The sequence below is a fragment of the Hemitrygon akajei genome, chromosome 7, assembly GCF_048418815.1.
Source record: "Hemitrygon akajei chromosome 7, sHemAka1.3, whole genome shotgun sequence".
Lineage (NCBI taxonomy): Eukaryota > Metazoa > Chordata > Chondrichthyes > Myliobatiformes > Dasyatidae > Hemitrygon > Hemitrygon akajei.
In genome coordinates, this window is record NC_133130.1 from 185795621 (window position 1) to 185822171 (window position 26551).

Genomic DNA, 26551 nt, shown 5'->3' on the forward strand with positions numbered 1-26551 from the left:
TATACTGTCTTCAAAACTAAACAATGTAGTGTAGCAGCACTGAGTAGAAAGAGAAGTAAACACTCACTGGTTCGCCAGGATGGCCGCGTGGTCCAGGGTAACCCTTCAGTCCCTAAAGAAAACAACATTACTTAATTTGTAAAAGAACATTCACCGAAATATAGGCAAGATCTCAAATACAGGAACACGAGGAACATCACGATAGAATCAATATCTGTCAACAATAGAGGAGGCATAACCCAAATTCTTGAGAAAATTCTGAATGACTATATTCCTCAAGTCAAAATCTAAATGTGTGGTTTTCTGGTAGCAAATATAGAAACTTGATTTATCTTCTTTTAAATGATTATGAAGATGCCACAATTTCAAATATTTCAGAAGATGGAAAAATTATTTTTTTGTTTTGATCACACTCCATTGCAAGAAGACTAATTTTCCTACCTTTGGGAACAACTTAAGGCAAATGGGTCAAATGGGTAAATGGAACACAGAACACAGTACAGGCCCTTTCTCTCAAGATGTTGTCCTGACTCTTTAATGTACTCCAAGATAAATCTAATCCTTCCCTCCCACATAGCCCTCCATTTATCTTACATGTATGTGCCTATCTAAAAGACACTTTAATGTCCTTAAAGCACCTGTCTCTACCACCATCCTTACAAAACATTCCACACACCTGCCACTCTTTGCAAAAAACCTATGTAATTCATGTAGATAAAAAAAACATTTAAAATTCAACAACTAAATCTTAAAGGAAATTAAAACCGCTTTCAAACAGTTAGAAGAGAAACTGGATCGGATCAACGATAAAGTGGACAAACATGCTGAACACTTATCTCGCATCGATTCGACTTCTGAAGCTTTAGAAAGTCGGGTTCGATACTTGGAGACTCTCTGTTCCAGCTTAGAGGAAAAATGTAATAAACTCCTTTCCAAAATGGTGGATCTCAAAAATCGCAGCAGACGCTGCAACATCAGAATTCTGGGATTACCAGAGGCAACTGAGAAGGGGTCAACCGTGAAGTTTTTCGCCGAGTTTCTCTGTGAGATATTCGGGAAGGATCTGCTTCCAAACCCGCCCGAGCTCGAACGGGCACACAGAGTCTATGTTTCCCCCGGAATTCTGGGCTCCCGTCCGCGACCAGTAATCTTGTGTTTCCATCAATACCAGGTAAAACACAGTCTGATTGTGGAGGCACGTCGCAGAGGCTCTTTTTCTTTCCAGGATACAACTGTTAGGGTTAATTTGCGACTGCCAGTTCAGGTCAGGAGTGGCTCGCGTGATATTAGAAGACAGGAATACAAGGGAGGGAGCGAAACAAAGGATTCCTTTGTGCTGAAACTGCTAGTGTCACGTGATTCAGTAAAACAGGGAACTCGTGAAAAAATGGCATCGGACCAATGAGAAGGACACAAGTGTCCAGCATTACCAAATATGTGTAGCGAGGGGTGGGCTGGGGAAAAGGGGTATAAATAAGAAAGAATGTAAGGGGAGGGAAGAACGTGCCTTCTCCAGCGAGGGTTGTACACTCGCTGTGCCAGATACTATTCTGCATTAAAGCCAAGTTTTGTAATATTCCGGTGTTGGTTGTCTCTCTTCCTAAACGAACACAGGGCAGAATTTAAAGCCCAACACAACCATTCGCTTTGTGGAAGATTTTGCACCCCAGACCTTAAAGATGCGCGCTGAGTATAAAGGCGTAATGAAAGTGCTTTTTGATCGTGGTTTCAAACCTTCCTTTTGTAATCTTGCTGACCTAAGAATCAAGTTTAATACCGGGGAATTCAAGTGGTTCAAATCAGTGAGGGAAGCTGAAGCGTTTGTGGCAAGTCTTCCGGCTATCCAGTCATCTTCGGAATCTGATCGGACCTCCTAAAATGGTGGATAAGTACTCCTCGTAGTAAAATTACTTTCTCTGGACTCGGAATTCACTTGAATCACTCAGACATTATTCACTGAAACTCTAAAGGCTGTTGACAATCTCTCCCGGGATTTGGTGTGTGTGTAATCTATTTTTACCTCTGTATAACTTTACCTACAGAGCTCTACAACTAATTCTAACTTGTTTTGGAGGTTTTAAGTCTTTAGTGAAGGCCTCCCTGTTTGTCGGTTCACAGTTCAACTGCTGATTTATTTTTCCTCTCTTTTAAATATTTATTTATTTTATCTTTTTCTTTTTTTCACCCCCTTTTTTTCCATTCTCTGAATTTTTTTTCTCCCTTCTCGGTAAACGGTTGATAAATACTCGTCTTGAATTTATAATTTTCCCCTTCCTCTTTTTTTCTTTTTCCTTCTTACCCTTTTTTTCCCTTTCTCTTACTTTATTCTTCTATAATATTTCGTGGATAGGTTAGTTTTGGTTTTCTTCTGATTTTCTCTGTATTAAGTTGTATATCTCGGCAGAAGGTGTTCTAATCTGTAGTTATGTTTTCTAGTGCATAAACTAATTACTGTTTGTTATAGCATTTATACGGAACTGCTGTCAATGACACAGATCTGGAAGTTGTATTTTGGTAGAGCTAGCTACTTGTTTTGGTAGCCGTCTAGTTTTGGGTTGTGTGGGTGGGGTGGGTTTTCCAGTTCCAACATTTCTTTATTGTTTAGGACATGTTTATATTTTGACCTTACGAATCTATGTTTACATCTCTGCTCCCAGACTGCTATTGTACCACTTGATTTTTTATATGCCTGCTGCCTTTTATGCATTAGTAATTGATAATGGCTAGTGCACTTAAATTTGTGAGCTGGAATGTAAAGGGACTGAACCACCCTGTTAAAAGGAGGAAGGTATTCTCACATATTAAACAACTCAAAGCAAACATTGCTTTCCTCCAAAAAACTCATATTCGTTGTTTTGATAACTCCCGGCTTCTGTCCAAGTGGGCGGGTCAGCATTTTCATTCATCCTTTGCCGCTAAAGCTAGGGGAGTCTCCATTCTTATTAACTCAAATATTCCTTTTGAACTCCATAATAAAATATCGGACACAAATGGCCATTTTATTATTGTTTCTGGTAAACTATATAACACTAAAGTTGCACTAGCAAACCTGTATGCCCCCAACTTTGATGATGTTAACTTTTTTGAACGGTTTTTTTCCTCACTACCAGACTTAAACTCATACTCTCTTATATTGAGTGGTGACTTTAACTGTTGGTTGGATCCTAAACTGGACTGATCGTCCTCTGTTACCAGATCACCTACCAAATCTGCCTTAGCTATTCAGTCGTTTCTCTCTAATTTTGGTATCTCTGATATATGGCGTTTCCTCCATCCTACGGAGAGAGATTATTCCTTTTTCTCACATGTTCACCATACCTTCACTAGAATTGACTATTTCCTACTCGATAACCAACTTATCCCATTTGCCCACACTTGTGACTATCAGAGTATACTGATTTCTGACCATGCCCCAATTACCCTCTCTCTCAACTTTCCCGGTCTCCCTCAGAGGAACAAACACTGGCGGTTCGATTCAACTTTATTACCGGACGATGATTTCATAAAATTTATTAAAGACCAGATAACCTTCTATTTTAACACTAATACATCACCTGAAGTGCCATCCCAGATTGTCTGGGATGCCATGAAAGCATATTTGAGGGGTCAAATAATCTCTTACACAGCAAATCTCAATAGAAGATCCCGTGCAGATCGATCAGACCTCATTAACCAGATTAAAGATGTGAATCAATTATATGCCCAAACTAAGAACCCTGAATTATACAAGAAGCACATTGAACTCCAAACTAAATTTAACCTTCTGTCCACTCAACCTGTCGAACGCCAACTTCTCGAAAGCAAGAGCCGCTTTTACATTCATGGGGATAAGTCTGGTAAATTCCTAGCCAATCAGCTGAGGCGTTCTAAAGCCAAACAACATATTACAAAGATCGGGAAGGAGAACGGAGACTTTACATCGGATCATTTAGAAATTAATGACGCATTTAAAAATTTTTATTCTCGGCTTTATTCCTCTGAATCCCTGAATGACAATATCTCTGTGGATCAATTTTTACAGAATCTGAATATCCCCTCACTTTCATCTGATTTCAAAGCCAAACTTAATGCGCCTATATCACTAGAAGAAATATCTTTTGCAATTTCTGCACTGTCCTCAGGGAAATCTCCTGGACCTGATGGGTTCCCTGTGGAATTTTATAAATCATTCTCCTCACTTCTTTCCCCTCAGTTACTTTCAGTATTATCTGACTCGTTTAACTACGGCAAATTGCCACCCTCTTTCAATGAGGCATCTATTATTCTTCTTTTAAAAAAGGGCAAAGACCCAACAGAGTGTTCCTCGTACAGGCCGATCTCTCTGCTCAATGTTGATGTAAAGATCTTAGCTAAAGTGTTGGCTCATAGATTAGAAACCGTTATTCCCTCCATTATCTCTGATGACCAAACAGGCTTTATTAAAAACCGTCTCCCTTTTTTTAACATTTGGCATCTATTTAATATTTTATACTCAGTTCCAACTGGGACTCCTGAATGTGTTATCTCCCTTGATGCGGAGAAAGCATTTGATCGTATAGAGTGGAACTACCTTTTTGCAGTCTTAGAAAAATTTGACCTCGGCCAAAGTTTCATCTCTTGGATCCAATTGCTGTACCTGTGTCCTACTGCTTCTGTTCTAACTAACTTTCAGAAATCCCAAGTATTCAATCTCAAACGTGGCACCCGTCAGGGATGCCCCTTAAGTCCCTTTCTCTTTGATTTGGCTATAGAACCTCTGGCGATAGCATTTCGAAAATGTCCTGAACTGACCGGGATTTGGAGAGGGGGTGTTGAGCATAAAGTTTCTCTCTATGCTGATCACTTACTACTCTTTCTCTCATATCCGTCTACATCCTTACCTCTAATGTTTTCACTTCTTGACCAGTTTAGCCAGATCTCTGGCTATAAACTCAACTTACATAAGACTGAACTTTTCCCAATTAATAAAGAAGCACAAGAACTAATATTTCGTGATCTCCCTTTTAAAGTAGTCCATAATCAATCTACTTATCTTGGAATTACAGTCACAAGGAAGTTTAAAGATCTCTTTCGTGAAAACTTTGTCAATCTTTCATATGCTACAAAACAGAGTCTGGTACAATGGTCACCTCTATCTATGTCCTTGGTAGGTCGTATCAATGTTGTCAAAATGTATGTTCTCCCCAAATTTTTATACTTATTTCAATCTATCCCAATTTTTATTCCTAAATCTTTTTTTGATTCCTTAGATTCTATTATTTTGTCATATCTGTGGCAGAATAAGCGCTCTAGAATTAATAAAATCCACCTCCAAAAATCTAAAAAAGAGGGTGGCATGGCTTTACCTAACTTTCGCTTATATTACTGGGCAGCTAATATACGTTGTGCTGCCTTCTGGTCTTTCTTCCACGGTCAACCTGAGTGCCCTAACTGGGTGGCAATGGAGTTGAGCTCCACTAAAGAATTATCTATATCTGCACTTCTTGGCTCTGCACTCCCTAGCAGTCTGCCCAGATCAATAGCTAATCCTCTGGTTAGACACACTTTGCGTATATGGGCTCAGTTCAGGAAATGCTATGGTTTCCAGGGGTTTTCCATTTCTAGCCCTGTCGCACATAATCACCTTTTTTTACCTACCACGTTCGATTCAGCATTCCATGTTTGGTACAGGAAGGGCATTAGACGTTTTGAAGATCTCTTCATTGATAACCGCTTCGCTTCTTTTCAACAGCTCTCTGTTAAGTTCAACCTGCCTAACGCTCACTTTTTCAGATATCTCCAAATCCGACACTTTACTGCTCCTTTAATTCCTAACTTTCCTGAAATGCCTGCGAAAAATGCTATGGACCTATTTCTCTCCATTAATCCACTAGGTAAAGGTTTAATTTCAATTATCCAAGATAAACTAGCAGCCTTACGACGGGCCCCTGTGAATAAAATTAAAATGGCCTGGGAGCAGGATTTAAATATCTCCTTATCCGAGGAGAGCTGGGACTCAGTTCTCAAATCAGTTAACTCAACCTCTCTTTGTGCTCGCCATTGTCTCTTACAGTTTAAGATTGTTCATAGAGCCCATATGTCTAAATCTAAACTATCTCGATTCTACCCTGGCATTAGTCCGCTCTGTGATAAATGCAAGAGGGGCGTGGCCTCTCTCATCCATATGTACTGGTTCTGTCCTAGCTTGGAGAAATTCTGGAAAGATGTCTTCACTACACTATCGGGTATTCTGAATCAGCACCTAGAACCTAACCCCTTAATTGCTCTGTTCGGTTTTTGGGGCGAGACAGATTTATGTCTGGGTCCGACCAAATGCCGAATACTATCCTTTGCCTCTCTCCTGGCGAGACGCTTGATCCTCCTTAGATGGAGAGATGTCGCCCCGCCCACTCATGCGCAATGGCTTAGCGACATTATGGCCTGCTTGGACCTCGAAAAAATTCATTATTCAGTTCTCAATTCGGATTTAAAGTTCCATAAGATCTGGGGGCCTTTTATCGAGTACTTTCATAACCTTCCTCTTGACTAGGGTTTTTTTTTTCTTTTCGGTCCCTTGCTTTTAGCTCCCTTTTTTTTTCTGGTAGTAGGCATTATTATCCTCTGTTGCTAAGTGTATTCACAGTCTGGGAGTTTGACTGTCCGGACTTATACTCTCTATATTGTGTGGTGGTTGGTCTGGAATTGTTGTTTTTTTTCTTGTGTTGTGGGGTTTGGGGAGGACACTAAGCTCACTTGTCTTTAATTTAGGTGCTTTTTTGTTAAATTCTCTTCCTTTGTAGCATATTGTTATTGTATGCTTAACCTTGCTCTGTATTAATGCTCCTCATTGGGATTTGGGGTTTTTAATTTTGTAAAATGTTTTGAAAAACTAATAAAAAAAAATTTTAAAAAAGAAAAAAATTCAACAACTATCGAATATACTTCAGGAGTTTATCCTCCTGATAAACTAGTGACTGGTTATGTCACTAGTACACGAGATAACAATAAACTAATAAACAATTTAGTTTGGGTTGGCACCCTGGTGTACAAACGTTCCTGTGATGCTCTGTGTTCTATGTTTTCTGATCATCCACTAAGACTTCTCCATTTGTTCACCTCCCCTGTCCTCCTCCCTCCACCTGGTTCCATAATTCTATCATCTCCTCCCCATCTGGTTCCATCTGAAATCAACCAGCCTCTGTCCCAACCTCTCTAGCACTGCTGTGTACTGGCAATGTTTCCTTTCAAGTTCCAGTGCAAGTTGTTGCCCCAACACATCAACTTACACCTTCCACATCTACAGATTCTTCTAGCATTCTGTTTTTTGATTTAATAACCAATCCTATTTGCTTGTGGGATATGCTGGCCAAATGGCAAGATGCTGGTGGGAAAGGCCAGAACCATAAAGATGTTGCAGAAAAGAAGTTTAAAAAAAGATATTTGTGATTATATGAAAGAAAATACTGTTTTTAAAAAAAAACTAATGCTAGGCCTGAACTAAATTTTAATTGTTAATTATTAAATTTAGTTGTGCTTAAAGAGATGATAGGTTGATATTTTTAATAACTGGAAATAACTCATTTTTCCAAGGATGGTGAAGAGATAGTGATGCAGATACCACTGAGCAATGAAAACTGAGATTGGCAGATTCTTCTAGATTCTGCATGTCATTACTTAATTTTTGAAAATGATTAAAGGACTGGTTATTGAATTAATTCATTATAGCCTCTCTTGGATTTTAGTTATCTAATTTTGATGTTATATTAGCTGACTGAATTCTTATTATGGAGTTAATAAGCTATTTCATTTTATAAAGTCATTGAATTGTGGGATTGCTATGCCAAAGAAGGAAGCTGACTCCACAGGTAAAGGAAATCCCTTAGTGCCATTCCCCTGAACTTTTCTAAAGACCAAAAAACATTATTCACTATTAAATGTTTATTCAATTGCCTATTTAGGAGTTTGCTTTTCAACTGTGAAACTGTTGGAAAATAGTTTGGAGGAAATTTCTTAGTAATTATTTTAAGGAATCTAGCAATAATCATGGAACTCGTATGTTATCAAATTAAGTTAAACTTCACATGCATAAGTCTGAATTATTCAAGTATTTTTACTCTAACTTTTTACCGCACATGCAACTTTATAAGATTATTCACCATAACTCTGTATTGATTTTCACAACCTACAGACTCACATTCGAAGACTCTACTCTTGGTGGCACAGTAGCATAGTGGTTAGCACAACACCTTATAGTACCAGCGACCCGGCTTTAATTCCTGCTCTATAAGGAGTTCTCTCCGTGACCTTGTGGTGTAATCCGGGCACTCTGGTTTCTGCCCACAGTCCAAATACTTACTGGTTGGTAGGTTAATTGGTCATTGTAAATTGAGATTGTGTCCCGTGATTAGGCAAGGGTTAAATTGGGGGTTACTGGACTGTGCAGCTCGAAGAGCCAGAAGGGCTTATTTTGCACTGTATCTAATTCAATAAAAAGTTTTCAGTATTGTATATATGCATGTATCTATTTATTTATTGTTTAATTCATGCAAATTGTCTTCTTTTGCACATTGGTATTTTGTCAGTGTTTGTTTGTGCATAGTTTTTCATAAGCTAGTGTATTTCTTTAATTTTCTACAAGAAAATTAATCTCAAGGTAATATATGTTAACGCATACTAACTTTGGTATCACTGAATTATCAAGCCAATACTAGTGAAATACTTTATCTATTTCACCACAGAAAACAAACATGGCACCCTTCAAACAGTTTGATCTTATTCTGCTAATTCAATCCTTCTTCATCAAATACATATTTACCATAAAACTCTTGGTGCATCTGATGTAACAATTCTGAAGAAAAATTTAACCCAATTGCACACACACCCAGAATCATATAATTACACTGGATTTGTAGTCAAGGACTGCAATTCTGACACGGTGACTAACTGCCACAGCAATATTTTCTCTCTGACTTTGCAGAACACTTTAGTCATTTCCACCTCTTCTTGTAATTGTTACGAATGTGCCACAACTCTAAGGGGCCGAAGGGTACTAAGTAGCCCCCTCCTTTTTGAGAATCGCAAGATCGCTATTAATTCAGGTCTGGGACCCAGGAAATGAGAGAGAATCCACAAGGGTTTGGAATGTGTGTCCTGGCCTCAGCGATACAAAGCCACGGATAACGGCCATTGTCTCTTGGAGACGGAATTGTGTATTGAGTACTGTACTATTCATTGAAGCCCTCAGGGGATGACCTGAGTGGGCTGGTTGAGGGATTGCATCATCCCAACCTGATTGACATCTGAGACCCCGTGAGTAAGGATAAAAGAGGGTCTGGGGAACAACCCCTTTAGATGCACCAGGAGAAACGCTAGAAATCCCGTAACAGCGTTTAAGAGCGACAGCCGGTGGGGCTTGCGTGCGTCCTTTTCCCTTTGCCTAGGAATTGGCGGGCCTTACCACGGAAAAACGGCTTAGCTAAAGAAGAGGCCACCAACGAAATTTCGAAGGATCGACATCATAAAAGGGAAAAGCTGGCAAGTTCTAAAATCTCTCTCTCTCTCCAACAATTGAAAACCCAGCGGTCCCCAAAGGCTGAAGCCTGTATGAAGCCTGCATGAACTGAGTGACTTTTATATTTCCATCGGACAATACATTATCCCCTAGACAACGATAGAGCTTATTTCTTATTGATTATTATTATACCCGCACTTTTAGAGTTAGTATTGACAACGTATTTTATCTGTATGTTTGCATTGATATTATTTTTGTGTATTTTTACCAATAAATACTGTTAAAGATAGTACCATCAGACTTCAACGGACCTCTCTATCTTTGCTGGTAAGTGACCCAGTTACGGGGTTCGTAACATAATGTAAGGGAGGAATGTTACGATGTTTGGATCTGGGAAGCAAAACCATTCTAGTGAAACTACTTATGCATAAATCTCATGGATGGTGGAACATAGATCACCGCATCTTTCCTGCCTGCTCCATTAGTCCCCAGAATCACCACTAGGATTTCAGACCTTGATAGGTGTTGACTATCTCAACCTTCTGTTTTGATTAATCCCCTGGAGAATCTAGTAACAGTGGACTATGTAGAACACTACTCATTCCTTCGGCCAGACCACTTATAACTGTATTAACAGAAGGACTTTACTCACACAAAAAAACAAGGCCTTGAGGCCAGCCACCATCAGCTTGAAATAATCTCTCATTTTTCAAATACCTGTGGAAGGAACCGACCTTTTGTTGTCTTCTTTAATGTTCACAAAAACAATACATTTTAGTCAAACAATATACGATCTTGTACCTCTTCATCACATTCAGCTGTCTTTCTAATCCATTAGTCTGAAGAGACCTAATAGTAGTTTTAGCCTTATTTATTTCATCAGGACTCTTGAGATCATTTATCTGGCTGGCCAGAGTGCTGTCATCGTCTATTCCCCCGGTCCCTCTGCCTTATACTGTACTTTCAATAGAGAATATGTATCTCAAGTTTGCTTTTGTGTTGTTAATTGTCCAGAATTTGCAATCAGCACTGAGGCATTGTCACTGACCACAAAAGAAAACTTCCCACAAAGGATTAGTAATCTCACATCCGTTGCAATTGGGCATCAGATGTCAAGTGTGTAAATAACTTTCATGTCAGTAAGTTGACTGAGAATTAAAGAATTCTCACACGCAGCTATTTTTAATTAACATTTCAAACACTTTGCAGAGTACTAAATAATGATCAAACCACGTACTCACAATTAAAGGGGAAAATCAAGTAACAATACTATTATTTTGAATCAATTATATTTTAAAATATTTATTAGAGGTAATATAATGGACATACACAAAATTATTGTCTTAAGGCCAGAGACTTTGCACAGCAGGCTCCAAGGTTTTGAGTGCCTCTAAAGATTTTCTTCAGTGAATATAGTCCTTAAACAAAAATTGTTGCCATGCATTAATGCCATTATTGGTGATCTGGCTGAAGGAATGAGTCATATTTTGCATAGGTCTGCTGTTAAGACTGTAGACTATTTTCTAAATGGGGACCAAATTCTGAAATTAGAGGTGCAAAGGGACTTGGGAGTCCTAGTGCAGGATTCCCTAAAGGTTACCTTGCAGGTTGAAGTGGTGGCAAGGAAGGCAAATGCAACATTAGCACTCATTTTGAGAGGACTAGAATATAAGAGGAGTGATTGATAAGTTCATGGCCTAAGGTAGAATGAGTCAGTTTTAGAAAACCTAGCACGTTTATTTTTCAACATAGTCCCCTACTACATTTACACACTTAGTCCAGCGGTCATGGAGCATACGGATCTTGGACCTCCAGTAAGTGTCCACAGATGGGTGATTGATGTTTGTGGCCTAATGTAGAAGGAGATGAGTTATGCAGCTCTTGTTACATGCACATGCAGTTCAACTCTTTGAGTGATTATGCAGAAAGTTTGAAGTTAATAACTCATCTCCTTATACCCTAGGCCACAAACATCTTGATGAGTTATTAACTTCAAACTTTCTGCATAATCACTCAAAAAGTTGATCTGCATATGCATGTAATGAGAGCTGTATAACTCATCTCCATCTACCGTAGGCCACAAACTTATCAAACATCCCTGCTGTGGACACTTTCTGGAGGTCCAAGATCCGTATGCTCCATGACCGCTGGACTAAGTGTGTAAATGTAGGAGGGGACTATGTTGAAAAATAAATGTGCTCGGATTTCTAAAATTGACTCCTTCTACCTTAGGCCACAAACTTATCAATCACCCCTCGTAAATGCAAGGATGTAATGTTGAGGCTTCATAAGGCTTTGGTCGGACTGCACTTGGTGTATTGTGAGCAGTTTTGGGCTCCTTATCTAAGAAAAGATGTTTTTGGCATTAGAGAGGGTCCAGAGAAGGTTTACTAGAATGCCCCTGGGAATGAAAGGGTTAAAACAGAAGCTGCATTTGATGGCTCTAGGCCTGTACTCACTGAAGTTTAGAAGAATGAGAAGGGATCTCATTGAATACTATTGAATATTGAAAGGCCTAGAAAACCGTATGTGGAGAGGATGTTTCAAGTCAAGGACCAGAGGGCATAGTCTGTGAATACAAGATGTCACTTTAGAACAGAGGTGAGGAAGAATTTCTTTAGGCAGAGGTGGTGAATCTGTGGAATTCATTGCCACGGACAGCTGTGAAGGCCAAGTCATTGGATATATTTAAAGCAGAGGGTGATAGGTTCTTGCTTAGTGAGGATGTCAAAGGTTATGGAGAGAAGGCAGGAAAATGGGTTTGAGGGGATAATGCATCAGACATGATAGAATGGCAGAGCAGACTCAATGAGCCAACTGGCCTAATTCTGCTCCTATGCCTTATGGTCTAACGAGATAGAATCTCACTAAACCTCTTCAGTGAAACAGTTTTGAAAAGAAAACTGTAATACGGCATAGAAATGTCAAGGGCTGGATCCTTAATTGCAACATGAAATGCTTGCACTAAACTACCCAAATTCACATAATTTTTACAGAGTGATCAGGGATTGTGTTATGAATTTAGAGTCATCAGTACTTGAGTATAAGAAGAAGGCCTGAGTTGAGATTTAAATTGATCTGGTTCGATCTGGAAGGATATGGTTAATGAGATGTTGATGGGATCTATTTTGTTTTCAACTTATATGAATGATTTGGTCACAGGCAAGATGCAATTATAAGGAAGTTTGTTAATAAAATCAGATTAAAGAACACAACAAATAGTGAATTGGTAATGTGAGCAAGATCATAACTAGGGAGAAGGTGGGACCACTCAAGGATAAAGGGGGGAACATTTGCTTGGATGCAGAGAATGTGAATGAGGTACTTTATGAGTACTTTGCTTCAGTAGTTATCTAGAGAAAGGATATGGAGAAGCAGGAGATCAGAGCTGAGTGTTAAGATATTTAGGGGTCAAGGAGGAGGAAGTGTTGGGCCTCCTAATGAGTATGAAGGAGGATGTCCCCAGGGTCTGATGGAATTTACACCAGGTTAATGAAGGAGGCAAGGGACGAGATGGCTGGACCCTCTGTGTCCTCTCTAGCCACAGGCAAGGTCCCGGAGGTCTGGTGAATGGCTAATATTGTACCTCTATTTAAGAAGGGAACTATAGACTAGTAGGAAAATTGCTGGAGAAAATACTTAGGGATAGGATATATGAGGGTTTGGAGACCCATGGCCTAATTGGGGAGAGCCAGCATGGCTTTATGTGGGACAGGACATATCTTACCAACTTGATTTAGTTTTTTGACAAGGTGATTAGAAAGATAGATGAGGACAGGGCAGTGGATACTGTCTAGATGGATTTTAGTAAGGCATTTAACAAAGTCCCTCATGGGAGGCTAATTCATAAGATTACGATCTATAGAGTCCACAGTGAATTGGCTGTTTGGATTCAGAACTGGCTAGAAGGTAGTGGCTGGATGGACTTATTTGAGCTGGAGGTCTGTAATTAGTGGAGTTCCATAGGGACCTCTGCTGTTTGTGATGTATACAAATGACCTGGATGATAATGTAGATGGGTGGGCTAGTAAGTTTGTGGATGATACCAAGATTGGTGGAGTTGCAGGTAGTGTAGAACACTGGCAAAAAGATCAGCGCAATATAGATCTGTTGTCGATATGGGCAGAGAAATGGCAGATGGAGTTTAACCCAGATATGATGTTTTGCACCTTGGTAGGGCAAATGCGAGGAGGCAGCACACTGTTAAGAGTAAGATCCTTAACAGTGTTGCTGGGCAGAGAGATTGTGAGATCCATATTCATAGCTCCTTGAAAGTGGCTACACAGGTCAATAAGGTGGTTAAGAAGGTATATGTAATTCTTGTTTTTATCAGTCGAGGCATTGAGTTCAAAAGTCAATAGGTTATGTTGCAACTTTATAAAACTCTGGTTCGACCACATCTGGAGTATTACATACAGTTCTGGCCACCAAACTATAGGAGGGATGTTGAGGCTTTGGAGAGGCTACAGAAGAGGTTTACCATGATACTGCCTGGTTTCTACACTATTCTCGGTTGGTGCGACTATAACGAAACCCAATTTCCCTCGGGATCAATAAAGTATGTCTGTCTGTCTGTCTGTTTAGAGGGCATGAGAGGCTGGATAAACTAGGGCTGTTTTCTCTGGAGCACCAGAGGCTGAGAGGAGATCTGATAGAGATTTATAATATTATGAAAGGCATAGACAGAGTGGACAGAAAGTATCCATTTCCCAGGATTGAAATGTGTAATACCAGAGGGCATGCGTTGAAAGTGAGAGGGGCTAGGTTCAAACGGCATGTGAGGGGTAAGTTTTTTTCCCTGGAGAATCAAGAATGTCTGGAATGCGCTACCTGGTATGGTGTAGATGCAAATACATTAGAGGTGTTTGGACAGGGAGATGGATGTAAGGAAGATAGAGAGATATGGACATTAGATTAGTGTCTGGATGTTTTTGGTTTGACTTTAGCTGGTTGGCAAAACGTTGTGAGTCAAAAGCCCTGTTCCTGAACTGTACTGTTCTATATTCTATGAACAGAAAATTGACAGGTCCCATACTTTGCAGAGAGATATGTGGTACATTTTGTGGAGTTAGCTCTTAATTTTACAGAATATCCAACTGATTGCTCTAAAACTCTGTGATGCACTCCCAGCTTCAATCACATTGCTGAACATACTCTCTAATCAGCAAAATAATTTTTAATTGATGTCATACAGATAAATAAAACTGAATTTGTTACATTGGAGGAGTCTTCTCCAATGATCTAGAACTGCTGGATGCTACAAAAACACAACACCACGGTCTTCTTTTTGTTAGTCATAAAATAAAGCGGAAGACTTCAAAAATGTGTTGATTTATCTCCCTTTCTCAAATTAAGTCAATAATGATTGATCTTGAATTGTAAAGAGGTGTTAAAGATATAAACCAGTGGTTCCCAGATAACTCAAATTGTTTTCAGCAATGTTGAATGAATGCCATTAAGTCCTGCAGCCAGATCTATTTGAAACTTTATCCATGATATTTTTAACATAATCTTCAAAGATTTAATATTGGAGACCCTCTCACCCCCAGCAACTTGGCACCAGTTTTACCAATGAAAACAAAAGCATTCATCATAAAAGAATTGTACTATTTCTCCAGGAGTGGCCAAAATTTTTTTCAAAGTAAGGAACTGGCCTATCTGTGAACTGGAAATGTCTTCTCTCAAAAATGTGTATTTTGGATTAGCCAACTATAGGAGTTTTCACCTGGTAGTTACAGAAACATAGCTCAAAAAGAAGCTTAGGTGATATACTTCACATAAAGCCAATGAGGAGACGCTTAACCTTCAATAATGCATAGGCAGGTACACAGCTTGCAGTGCTACCAAATCAGCTCAGAAATAATTGCCAAAACAACACTTACCTTAAAATTCATAATACTAACTTCCAATTTACCCTGCTCAGCTTGATTGTTAACTAGTGCTTTCCTTATTCCAAAAATTCAGTTAAATATTCCAAATCAAAAGTTAATAAAAAACAGGTAAACACCCAGATCTAGCTGCCCACCTTTCGGCCTGGTGGTCCTTGGAGTCCTAGGGCACCAGGGTGGCCCACATCACCCTGTAAAACAATAAAACCAAATTTCCATGTTAAAAATAGTAGAAAATAGTGTAAAAATGCTCAACCAGACTCACTGTTTCAATAGCATAAAATACAATCACATGCACAAAATGCTGGAGGAACTCAACCTGTCAAACAGCACCTATGGAAGTGAATGAACAGTTGATGTTTCCAGCTGAGACCCTTCTTCAGGACTGAGAAGGAAGGGAAAAAGTGCTAGAACAATGGGGAGGGGAAGGAGGCCAACTTGAAGGTGATAGGTGAAGTAAGGTGGGTGGAGACTGTCAAGGGGTGGAGCAAAAGGAATCTGATAAGGAGAGGAGAGTGGACCACAGGGGAAAGGGAAGGAGAAGGATACCCAGAGAGAAATGTTAGGCAGGTGAGAAGCTGTATGCCAGAGTGGGGAAGAGGGGAGGGGGAATTGTTTTTTTTAAATCAGAAGGAGAAATTGATAGTCATGTTATCAGGTTGGAGGCTACCCAGATGGAATATAAGTTGTTGCTCCTCCACCCTGAGGGTGGCCTCATCTTGGCCCAAGAGGAAGCTATGCACCAACATGTCAGAACTGGAATGGGGACCAGAATTAAAATGTTTGGCAGCTTGTGGCGGATAGAACAGAGCTGCTCCATACAGTAAACTGGTATTGTGTTCACTACTGGACTTGTATTCCATTATTATTGATATAAATATTAACATCAACATGTATATGAAGATCTTTAAATGACTACAGAAAGCAATATAATATCACTGTGTTATAGCATCTCACTTTTAACACTTCACAAAGGATATTCCAGATGTAAACATACTTCGTATAACAACACGTCCATTTCACAACAAATGGTTCCTAAAACAGAATTGATTTTGTTCTTGCTACACACACAAAATGCTAGAGGAACTCAGCAGGCCAGGCAGCGTCTATGGAAAAAGGTACAGTCGACGCTTTGGGCCGAGACCTTTTGTGTGTGTTGCACCTACAGATTTCCTCTTATTTGATTTTGTTCTTGTTTTCCTCAAATACTTGAGATAAAACTCAAGTTTTATTTCTCATATTTGAAGTTTGTGTCTTCTTGATAAATATTACATTGTTTTCATTTTGCTACTCCATTGCAAAATCAGACATCAAATAATGCAATCAGTTGTTGAGGATCATATAAACAGTTCAAATTGTGAGTGGTCAACACCAGTTAATGGTATATTTACATACCTTCAAAATTTAGGACAAGGGGGTTTGGGGGTTTGCAAGTTTCATTTCTTTTGCTTTCGTGTGGGGGGGTAGTTCATGTTTGTATTTCGTGGCTATCTGGAGAAGATGTGGATCAGAGTTGTATTGTACATGTGTACTTTGACAATAAAATGAACCTTGAACCTTGAAGTGTAAAGGGCTGCCAACTAGACATTACTATAAACAGAGGCCACTGTTTTAACCCAAATCTCAGTGGCATGAATGTTCAGTTTTTCATTTGGCACTTCAGTGTCTTGGATACCAAAAATATCAAATCCAACAACAAATTGCATGCTGCCAGCCTCCAAATTTGTATTAATAGCTTAGAAATTGTAGTACTCTGCCACAACAGCACTGTGTATTCATTGCTTGGTATCTCAATAGCCAATTTGGATTCATTCCTGTTACTGAAAGGATGTTATGACTCTTCATTTGGAAGAGTCTAAGTCTATGTTCAAAGTTCAAAGTATAATTTAGGTTCCAGATGTGAGGGAGGAAAGTTTGGCAACTTGATCGATTGTGGTCAGGGTGCAAGGGTTAGTTTGTGACTGAGATAAGAATCTGCTTTGATATATGGTGTGATTCAAACATGGAGTATTCTGACCGATGTAAGCTGAAGCTGGCTAGGGTGTGGAGATGAAGGCCTTAGTCTGAAATCATCAGGAATTGCTGGACCAATGGCCTTAGGGCAGTGGGATCTCAGCAGCCTGCTGGATTGGGGATTGAGCTAGTAGAAAAAAGCATTGATAATCCTTAGAGAGCTTGCACACACTCTTCAACACAGTATTAGCTCTCTTCAACACTAGTCCATTGGTCATTACATAGTATATTCTCTCTGTGCATTGTACTGCTTAGGCTTCCCAACCAGATTTTGATGAAGTCCTCTATTAACAAAAAAATATGAACAGGAAGACCTCCAAGTATCCTTCAAAGTCACACTGTGTGGCTCTTCCTGAAAGTCAAATGCCTGATATGTCCGCTCGGACCTAGAAGGGTAACCACAGTTCAAGAAGACTGACCACCAGTTTATGGACAAACTAAGAATTATCAATAAATTTGTCCATATCACAAGAATAAATAAAAAGGACCCTTCAATTAAAAGAAACTCATTTCGTGCCAAATTGCACTATAAATTTTTGTTGATCTTTTCTTCAGCTGATGTTAATCATTATAGTATTAACACATTAAAAGACAGTTTCACTTTAAGTTTAAATTTTTTCCCCTTAATTTTCTGCAATAATTCTTAGAAAAGTGATGCCGCGCATTAGTGTTTTACAAGTCCTTGATGGTGGTGCCAATTAGTATTCATAATATATGGAAGTTAGTAAGAAATTAGCAAACTGCAGGTTTAAACAAATTCTATTGTACCATTGAGAATATTTCAGAGGAAAATGAGTAAAATTAGAACACTGCTTGTTTATTACTCCTTCCCACTCTTCTGAATTTGTCCTATTACTATCCGTTTTCAAATCTATCGATAGAACAAGCAAGTAATTAATTCTAGATTAGTTACAGTTTTCAAAGGACTTACAGAACATTAGCTTTAACAACCAATGCAGCAATGAAGTAGGTTAATTATTTTCTACTTCAACATGGATGTTTTTATTGGTTTTACTTTCAGTATTTACTTTAGAATCCAATCAGTTCATTTGGAAAATTCATGCCAGTGCCAAATTCATTACAGATGTGTCTTTTTCGTGCAGTAATTTTGAAATGTTTTCATCTATAAAGCACCTTCTATTATGCTTCTCTGCTAATTGTTGCTCCTGAAGAAATATTCTCATTCTAACCTTTTGTCCACTAGGTGCCTTCCCCGGAGAGACGCCAGGTTCACCTTTATGACCCTGAAAGATAGAAGAATAATACTTAGAACTTCAGAAATGACTATTTTAAGTATTCCTTAAAACCAGCATTTCACTAAATTGATGCCAAAATCCAGGGCTTCAATTTATGTAGATTTGTGAAATTAGTGACACCGTACATACTCCAAGGTGACATTTGACAATTGTTTAAAAACATTCTTACAATGGGTAGCATGCACAGATTTAACATAATGTCTATTAATAATGTTCTTTGAGTTGGAATGAGAAAGAGAAAACCTTGGATGTTATTCAATAGCTCTACTTATTACAAGAGCTGGAGTGATTTCTCTTTTACATTGTTGTTATTGTACAAACTGTGTCAGCAATTTTAAAAAAAACAAGCTGCAGTGATTTATAAAAATAATTTCTCAAAATTTTGGTTGAAAATTTAAAGGAGAAAGGTGGCAAACTTCTGCCACAATTGAGTTGTCATTTATCTTAAGCAGCAAACTTATTAATAAATTAAGATCATCAGGCTGTTGACACCAACTGTTCTCAGTTCATACAAGAGTTATCATCACTGAGGCAAGGTACTGAAAGGTGGCAGAGATATTTGAACTCACATGTTAAAAATCTTTGAAGTGTAAGAACCAAAAATAAATCAGAACTTAATGAGTGTGTAAATGTACTGTTGGGAAAGACAGATAGGAACAACGCAATGAAGCGGTGGATGGATGCTTTAAAAAGTAATCTGCAGTTACTTTCTTTAATACGTATAAGATTCTTGAAGGCATTACAAATTACAGCTGTTGCTTCCTTTTCCTGTACTTGCTAGAATGTGATAAAAATGCATCTATAGAATATTACAATGAAGATAAAATTTACTGTAGTAATTTTTTTTCCAGCGTACTTATTTACATTACACCATGCAAAGAAAAATATTGGCTGGGGTTGCTCAAGGAGTTATTGAAATCAGTCCATCTGAACCAGAGATCATAAGACATAGGAGCAGAATTAGGCCATTCAGTCCATCGACTCTGCTCTGCCGTTCCATCATTGCTGATCCCAGATCCCACTCAACCCCATAAGTCTTCTCACCATATACTTTAATGTTCTGACCAATCATGAAACTAACAATTTTTACTTTAACTAGACCCATGGCCTTGGCCTTCTCAGCTGACCGTGGCAGGCCATTCCATAGATTCACTACTCTCTGGCTAAAAAAATTCCTCCTTACCACTGTTCTAAAGGGTTGCCCCTCAATTTTGAGGCTGTGCTCTCTAGTTCCCACTATCCTCTCCACATTCATCTTATCTAGTCCTTTCAACGTTCGGTAGGTTTCAACGAAATTCCCCCGCATTCTTCTAAATTTCAATGAGTACAGGCCCAAAGTTGCCAAACACTCCTCATATATTAACCTCTTCATTCCCTGCATCATCCTTGTGAACCTGCTCTGACAACAATTTTTCGAATGACAACACATCCTTTCTGAGATATGGGCCCAAAACTGTTGACAATATTCCAAGTGCAGCCTGACTAGTGTCTTATAAAGTTTCAGCATTATCTCCTTGTTTTCATATTCTATTCCCCTTGAAATGAATGCCAACATTGCATTTGCCTTCTTTACCACAGATTCAACTTGTAAATTAACCTTCTGAGAGTCTTGCACAAGGACTCCTAAGTCCCTCTGCACCTCTGAATTTTCTTCCCATTTAGATGATAATCTGCACTTTTGTTCTTTTTACCAAAATGGACTATTATACGTTTCCCAACTCTATATTCCATCTGCCACTTTTTTGTCCTTTCTTCCAATTGATCCAAGCCTTGCTGCAATCGCATTGCTTCCTCAGCAGTACCTACCCCTCCACCTATCTTCATATCATCTGCAAAACCACAAAGCCATCAATTCCATTATCCAAATCATAGACAATCAATGAGAAAGTAGTGGTCCCAATACTGACCCTTGAGGAACACCACTAGTCACTGGCAGACAACCAGAAAAGGCCCCCTTTATTTCCGCTCACTACCTCCTGCCCGCCACCTCCTATCCATGCCAAAATCTTTTCTGCAATGCTATGGTATTTTATCTTGTTAAACAGCCTCATGTGTGGCGCCTTATCAAATGCCTTCTGAAAATCCAAGCAAATGACATCCACTGCCTCTGCTTTGTCCACCCTGCTTGTTACTTCTTCGAAGAACTCCAACAGATTTGTCAGGCAAGATTCCCCTTTACAGAAACCATGCTGACTTTGACTTATTTTATCATTAATCTCCAGGTACCTCAAAACCTCACTCTTAATACTGAACTCCAATACATTCCCACCCACTCAGGTTAGGCTTACTAGCCTATAAGTTCCTTTCTTTGCCTTCTTCTCTTTTTAAAGAATCAGGTGACATTTGCAATTTTACAGATCTTTGGAACTATGCCAGAATCAAGTGGTTCTCAAAAGAAAATAACCAATGCATCTGCTATCTCTTCAGCAACATCTTTCAGAACTCTGGGATGTGGTGCATCTGGTCCAGGTGAGTTATCTACATTAAGATCTTTCAGTTTGCCTTGCACTTTTTCCTTTGTAACCATAGTGGCACTCACTCCTGTTCCCTGACACTCACGGGCCTCTGGCAGACTGCTAGAGTCTTCCATAGTGAAGACTGATGCAAAGTACTTATTAAGTCCATCCACCATTCTTTGTTCCCTATTATTACCTCACTAGCATCATTTTCCAGTGGTCAATATCAACTCTGACTTCCCTTTACTCTTCAAATAACTAAAAAAAACTTGTAGTATCCTTCTTTATATAATTGGCTAATTTGCCCTCATATTTCATCTTTTCCCTTCTTATGGCTTTTTTAGTTGTCTTTTGTTGGATTTTTAAAAAATTTCCCAGTTACCCAACTTCCCACTCACTTTTGCTACCTTGTATGTCCTTTCCTTGGCTTTTATGCAGTCCTCAGCTTCCCTTGTTAGTCACAGTTCCCTACCCCTGCCATTTGAGAATTTCTTCTGTGCGACACATCTATCCTATGCCTTGTGAACTATTCCCAGAAACTTTCACCACGCCTGCTCTGCTGTCATCCCTACCAGTATCCCCCTCCAGTCCACCTGGGCAAGCTCCTCTCTCATGTCTCTTTAATTCTCTTTATTCCATTGCAATACTGATACATGTGACTTAAGCTTCTTCCTCTCAAATTGCAGTATGAATTCAATCATATTATGATCACTGACTTCTAAGGGTTCCTTTACATTAAGCTCCCAAATAAAATCTGGATTATTACATTACTGAAGCCATCTCATAGGCATTCAACAAATTCCCTCTTTTGTGATCTGACACCAATCCCCTTACATATTGAAGTCCCCCATTAGAAGTGTAACATTACCCTTATTACATGCCCTTTCCAGCTACCTTTACAATCTCAACCCCACATCTTGGCTACAATTTGGATGCCTATATATGATTTCCATAATTTTTTTTTTCACCCTTGCAGTTTCTTAACTCCACCCACAAAGACTTGACAGTCTCTGACCCTTTGTTATCTACTTTGAAAGATGTAATTCCACCTTTTAACAACAGAGCCACACTACCGCCTATGACTTCCTGCCTGTCCTTTTGATTTAAAGTATATCCTTTGATATTAAACTCCCAACTATGACCTTCTTTCAGCCACAACTCAGTGATGCCCACGAAGTCATACCAACCAGTCTTTAATTGTGCAGTGAGTTCATCCGCCTTATTCCAAATATTACGTGCATTTGAATACAGCACCTTTAGTCCCGCATTCTTTGTCCTTTTGAATTTTGTGTCTGAGGGACCATTTAACTCTTTGCTCTGTCTGAATTTGCACTCAGTCACTGGCTAGTCCTTCCTTACATTCATGTTACACCCATCATCTTCAGCTGACTCATCTTCACCTCTATCATACCAGTTCCCATCCTCAAGCCATATCAGTTTAAACCACTCTCAACAGTTCTAACAAAGCTGCCCACAAGGGCTGTTGACACTTATTTCCTTTCCAGTTTTCCTCCTAACACAGAAAATATTGATAAAAATTAATACTATCAAAATCAAAAAATTCATATGTAGAAATCATTCAAATCTGGTGAAAGGTTTTGCTGAGTTGACTTTTCCAACTCTTCAGCTATCTATGCAATGTATCCAATCAAAGCAATTTTTATTCCATTTTCATTCATACATCTGGATTTTCTATCTCTAAGCTGAACTTCCTAATTCCTACTTAAACATGAAAGGTTTTATCATTCTGAATAAAAATGGATGTTTTTTATGATTCTAAATAAAAGTGTTCAATTTTAAAGGCATTATTAAAGACCTCCAGCACTCAGGGCATGCCCTTTTCTCACTATTACTATCAGGTAGGAGATATAGAAACCTGAAGGCACACACTCAGTGATTCAGGAACAGCTTCTTCCCCTCTGCCATCTGATTCCTAAATGGACTTTGAAGCTTTGGACACTAACTCACTTTTTTTAATATACAGTATTTCTGTTTTTGCACATTTGATTTACTTGCTTATTTATTATTATGTTTTATTTTATTTATATTTTTCCTCTCTCTGCTAGATTATGTATTGCATTGAACTGCTGCTGCTAAGTTAACAAATTTCATGTCACATACCGGTGATAATAAACCCGATTCTGAATCTGACAAAAAAATAAATGGAGTCAATTTGAACCTCAGGTTCCTACCTTTTTATGGCAGCTTTGGGCCTGTACTCACTGGAATATATAAGAATACAGGGGTGGGGATCTCATTGAAACCTACAGCATGTAGAAAGAACTAGATAAATTGGACATGGAGAGGATGCTTCCTATGGTGGAGGTGTCCAGAACTAGAGGGCACAGCCTCAAAATTGAGGGGTGACTTTTTAGAACAGAAGTAAGGAGGAACTTTTTTAGCCAGAAAGTAGTGGATCTGTGGAATGCTCTGCCACAGACAGCTGTGGAGGCCAAGACCGTGGATATATTTAAAGCGAAAATTGATATTTTCCTGATTGGTTACGGTATCAAAGATTATGGCGAGAAGGCAGGTGTATGGGTTGAGTGGGATCCAGGATCAGCCATGATGGAGCAGATGCAATGGGCTGAATGGCCTAATTCTGCTCCCATATTTTATGGTCCTATGGATCCCTACCATTAACCGAGGAGCTTATGGATCCCAAGCTGGGAACTCCTGACTGTAGACAAAGACTAAGAAATTGAACTAAACTTATATGAACATCTGTATGCATAAATCATGCAAAAGATATTTTGAAGTGATTTAAAATATTTTGAATTGGTCCTGAAGATGGAAAAATTTGGCAGGACACCCAATGTCAGGATTCTCCATATTGTACAGTAGGTGTAACTTCACTGCTGTCCTATGTGAGCTTTCTAATAACATTGATATGCTTCCCATGAATGGGTGTGGAAATTGCCTGCTTAATCACATAGGTGAGGTTTTGATGCTCTTAATGGAAAGAATCATGCTTACTATCTCGTAAAGCAAGGATAGCCCAAATTAGTGATTTTTTTTTATGTCACCCAATCAGTCTTTAGGATAAAATGAAGAATCTAATTGGTGCACTGCACAGAAATGAATGAAACCTAATTCTGAAGCTATAAAAGTTCTTCTTTTTAAACACAAACATAAAGTACAAGTGTGTTGGCCTTCATTAGTTGATGAAATGAGTTCAAGAGCTGCAAGGTAAAATGGCAGTTCTATAAAGCTCTGGTTAGATCACACTTGTAATATTGTGATGACTTCTGGTTACCTCATTATTAGAAGGACATGGAAGCTTTAGAAAAGGGACCGAGGAGATTTACCAGGACACTGCCTAAGTTAGAGAACATGTCAAATGTGGAAAAACTGAGCAAGCTAGGGCCTTTCTCTTTGGAGCAAAGGAGGATGAGAGGCAACTTGATGGATGTGTATAAGGTTATAGGATGCATAGGTAGAGTGGATAACCAGAACCTTTTCCCCCAGGGTAGAAATGGATTCCTTCTGTCCATTGATGTGTAGACAAGATCTATGAGGATTTCAAAACATCATCTAACGTCACATATTTTTGTAATCATATAGCTGGTGCCAAGCCGGGGTGACACATGAAAACATCTCACTGCTCTTGGGTTGTAAAAAATATCATTCGCTCTTCATTTGGCAGTAAACTTAATCATTATGCGTCTTTTATTAAGGATGGGCTTTAAAGAACAAAGGGGCAGCGCTACTTGCCATGTACCGTGGCATCTTGGGCACTCGTGCCATTGGCTCATGACCCCAAGCCTACTGAATACATTTACGCCATTGGCCTAGCTGCCAATGGTTAGCCACACCATTGTGGCTCCAGCCCTATAGTGCAACACCCAGACAGCCACGCTATTACCTTTTAAAAGAGAACACGGGACAAAACAGCAGAAAGAATAGCTGAATAAGGGTAGCACACGAGCATCCTAATCCATAGACAATCGCACATGTTATCATCTTGGAGTGGAGAAAATCCAGAGGTTCTATATGGTCAAAGGGCAAGCAAGGGTTGTAGTGGTGAAGTTCAGCTCCAGGAGCAACATATCCCATGATGAAGGACCATGTAGGAAGTACTGCTACCTCACAAGGTTTGTAAAGATATGATTCCAATACCCTACATCTTTTACTAATACATACCTCCATTGCCTGCAATAACTTGGCGATTGAAGAACCATCACCAACACCCAGTAGTAGTCTGATGGCAATACCTCTTCCCTCCCATGTACCCCACTTAATGACAAGCAATGGAGCCTCCAACTCAATGGCATGAGGAAAAACACCTTATATTCTCTCTGGATAGCCTCCAACCTGATGGCATGAATATCAATATCTCTTTCAGATAAAAAAAAATCCCTCCCTCCCTCCTCTCTTCTTCTATTCCCCACTCTGACCTTCTTACCTGCTTATCACTTCCCCCTGGATCCCACTTCCTTCCCTTTCTCCTCTCCTATCAGATTCCTTCCTCTCCAGCCTTTTACCTTTCCCACCCACCTGGCTTCATCTATCACTTTCCAGCTAACCTCCTTCCCCTCCCCCCACCTTTTTATTCTGGCATCTCTCCCCTTCCTTTCCAGTCCTGAAGAAGCGTTGACTGTGTATTCATTTCCATGGATGCTGCCTGACCTGCTGAGTTCCTCCAGCATTTTGACTGTGTGTTGCTTTGCATAACAGTGGGAAACTATTGGCTGACTCTATGTTCAAGTGTGGATGAAGGTGCAAATAATAATCAAGATCTTGTATGTTTACCTCACATTCAGCTTTGGGTAAGGAAGTAATATTTCAAGATCACACTCACAGTGATGAGAAATCCATTGTAGAACTCTATGTAAGGTTCATTTTGAGCTATTATACCAGTTGACATCTTTAACGTACACAGTGGGAAGAACTCTATTCTTAAGGACTCTGCATCAGAATCATTACATTTCACTGAGCTCATGGCAACTGGATACGATCAATGCCTTCCTGCACATGCAGTCACACTTCACTAATGCTCTCGTGTCATTCCTGTCACTTTCAACCGATACATAAAGAGGTGGCTCCATGAAAATGGGCATGTAAAGTGTAGCATTAGAAAACCTAAATGAGGCATGAAGATAACTCAGCAATAGCAGCAGCCATACACACTCAACTAGATTGTGTGCCTTAATTCAGAACACATTTGAATACTGCTACTGTACTGAGATTTGTTTGCGAATTTTTAAACAAGGCCTAAATGGAAAGTCATGACATTTATCTATGAAGGTAAATACTCTATTCCCTTTCTTGTTTGAGAGCCTTGTAGTGGCTTTGAATATCTAAGCACAAATTCAGTATCCTCTCTCAGGAATCTATTATTAGTTCCCTGATCTTGGTTTTGTGGATGGTAGTATTTATGCATCAATGGTGGGGTGGGGAAATGTAGGAAAGAATGGAATATGGGGGATGCTTGTAACTGTGTGTGAATGTGTGTGTCTGTCCGAATGC

At 39.2% G+C, this 26551-nt stretch overlaps 1 protein-coding gene across 4 annotated transcripts in view; it reads right to left on the reverse strand.

The window, feature by feature from the left end:
* col27a1b (collagen, type XXVII, alpha 1b) overlaps positions 1 to 26551 on the reverse strand; it is a 591175-nt gene that overhangs the window by 420876 nt on the left and 143748 nt on the right. For all 4 annotated transcript variants that reach the window (XM_073052881.1, XM_073052882.1, XM_073052884.1 and 1 more), the window contains exons 6-8: positions 18561 to 18614; positions 15495 to 15548; positions 68 to 112 (exon numbers count right to left, since the gene is read on the reverse strand). In XM_073052881.1, coding sequence (XP_072908982.1) covers positions 68 to 112; positions 15495 to 15548; positions 18561 to 18614 — 153 coding nt within the window. The remainder of the gene's footprint in view (positions 1 to 67; positions 113 to 15494; positions 15549 to 18560; positions 18615 to 26551) is intronic.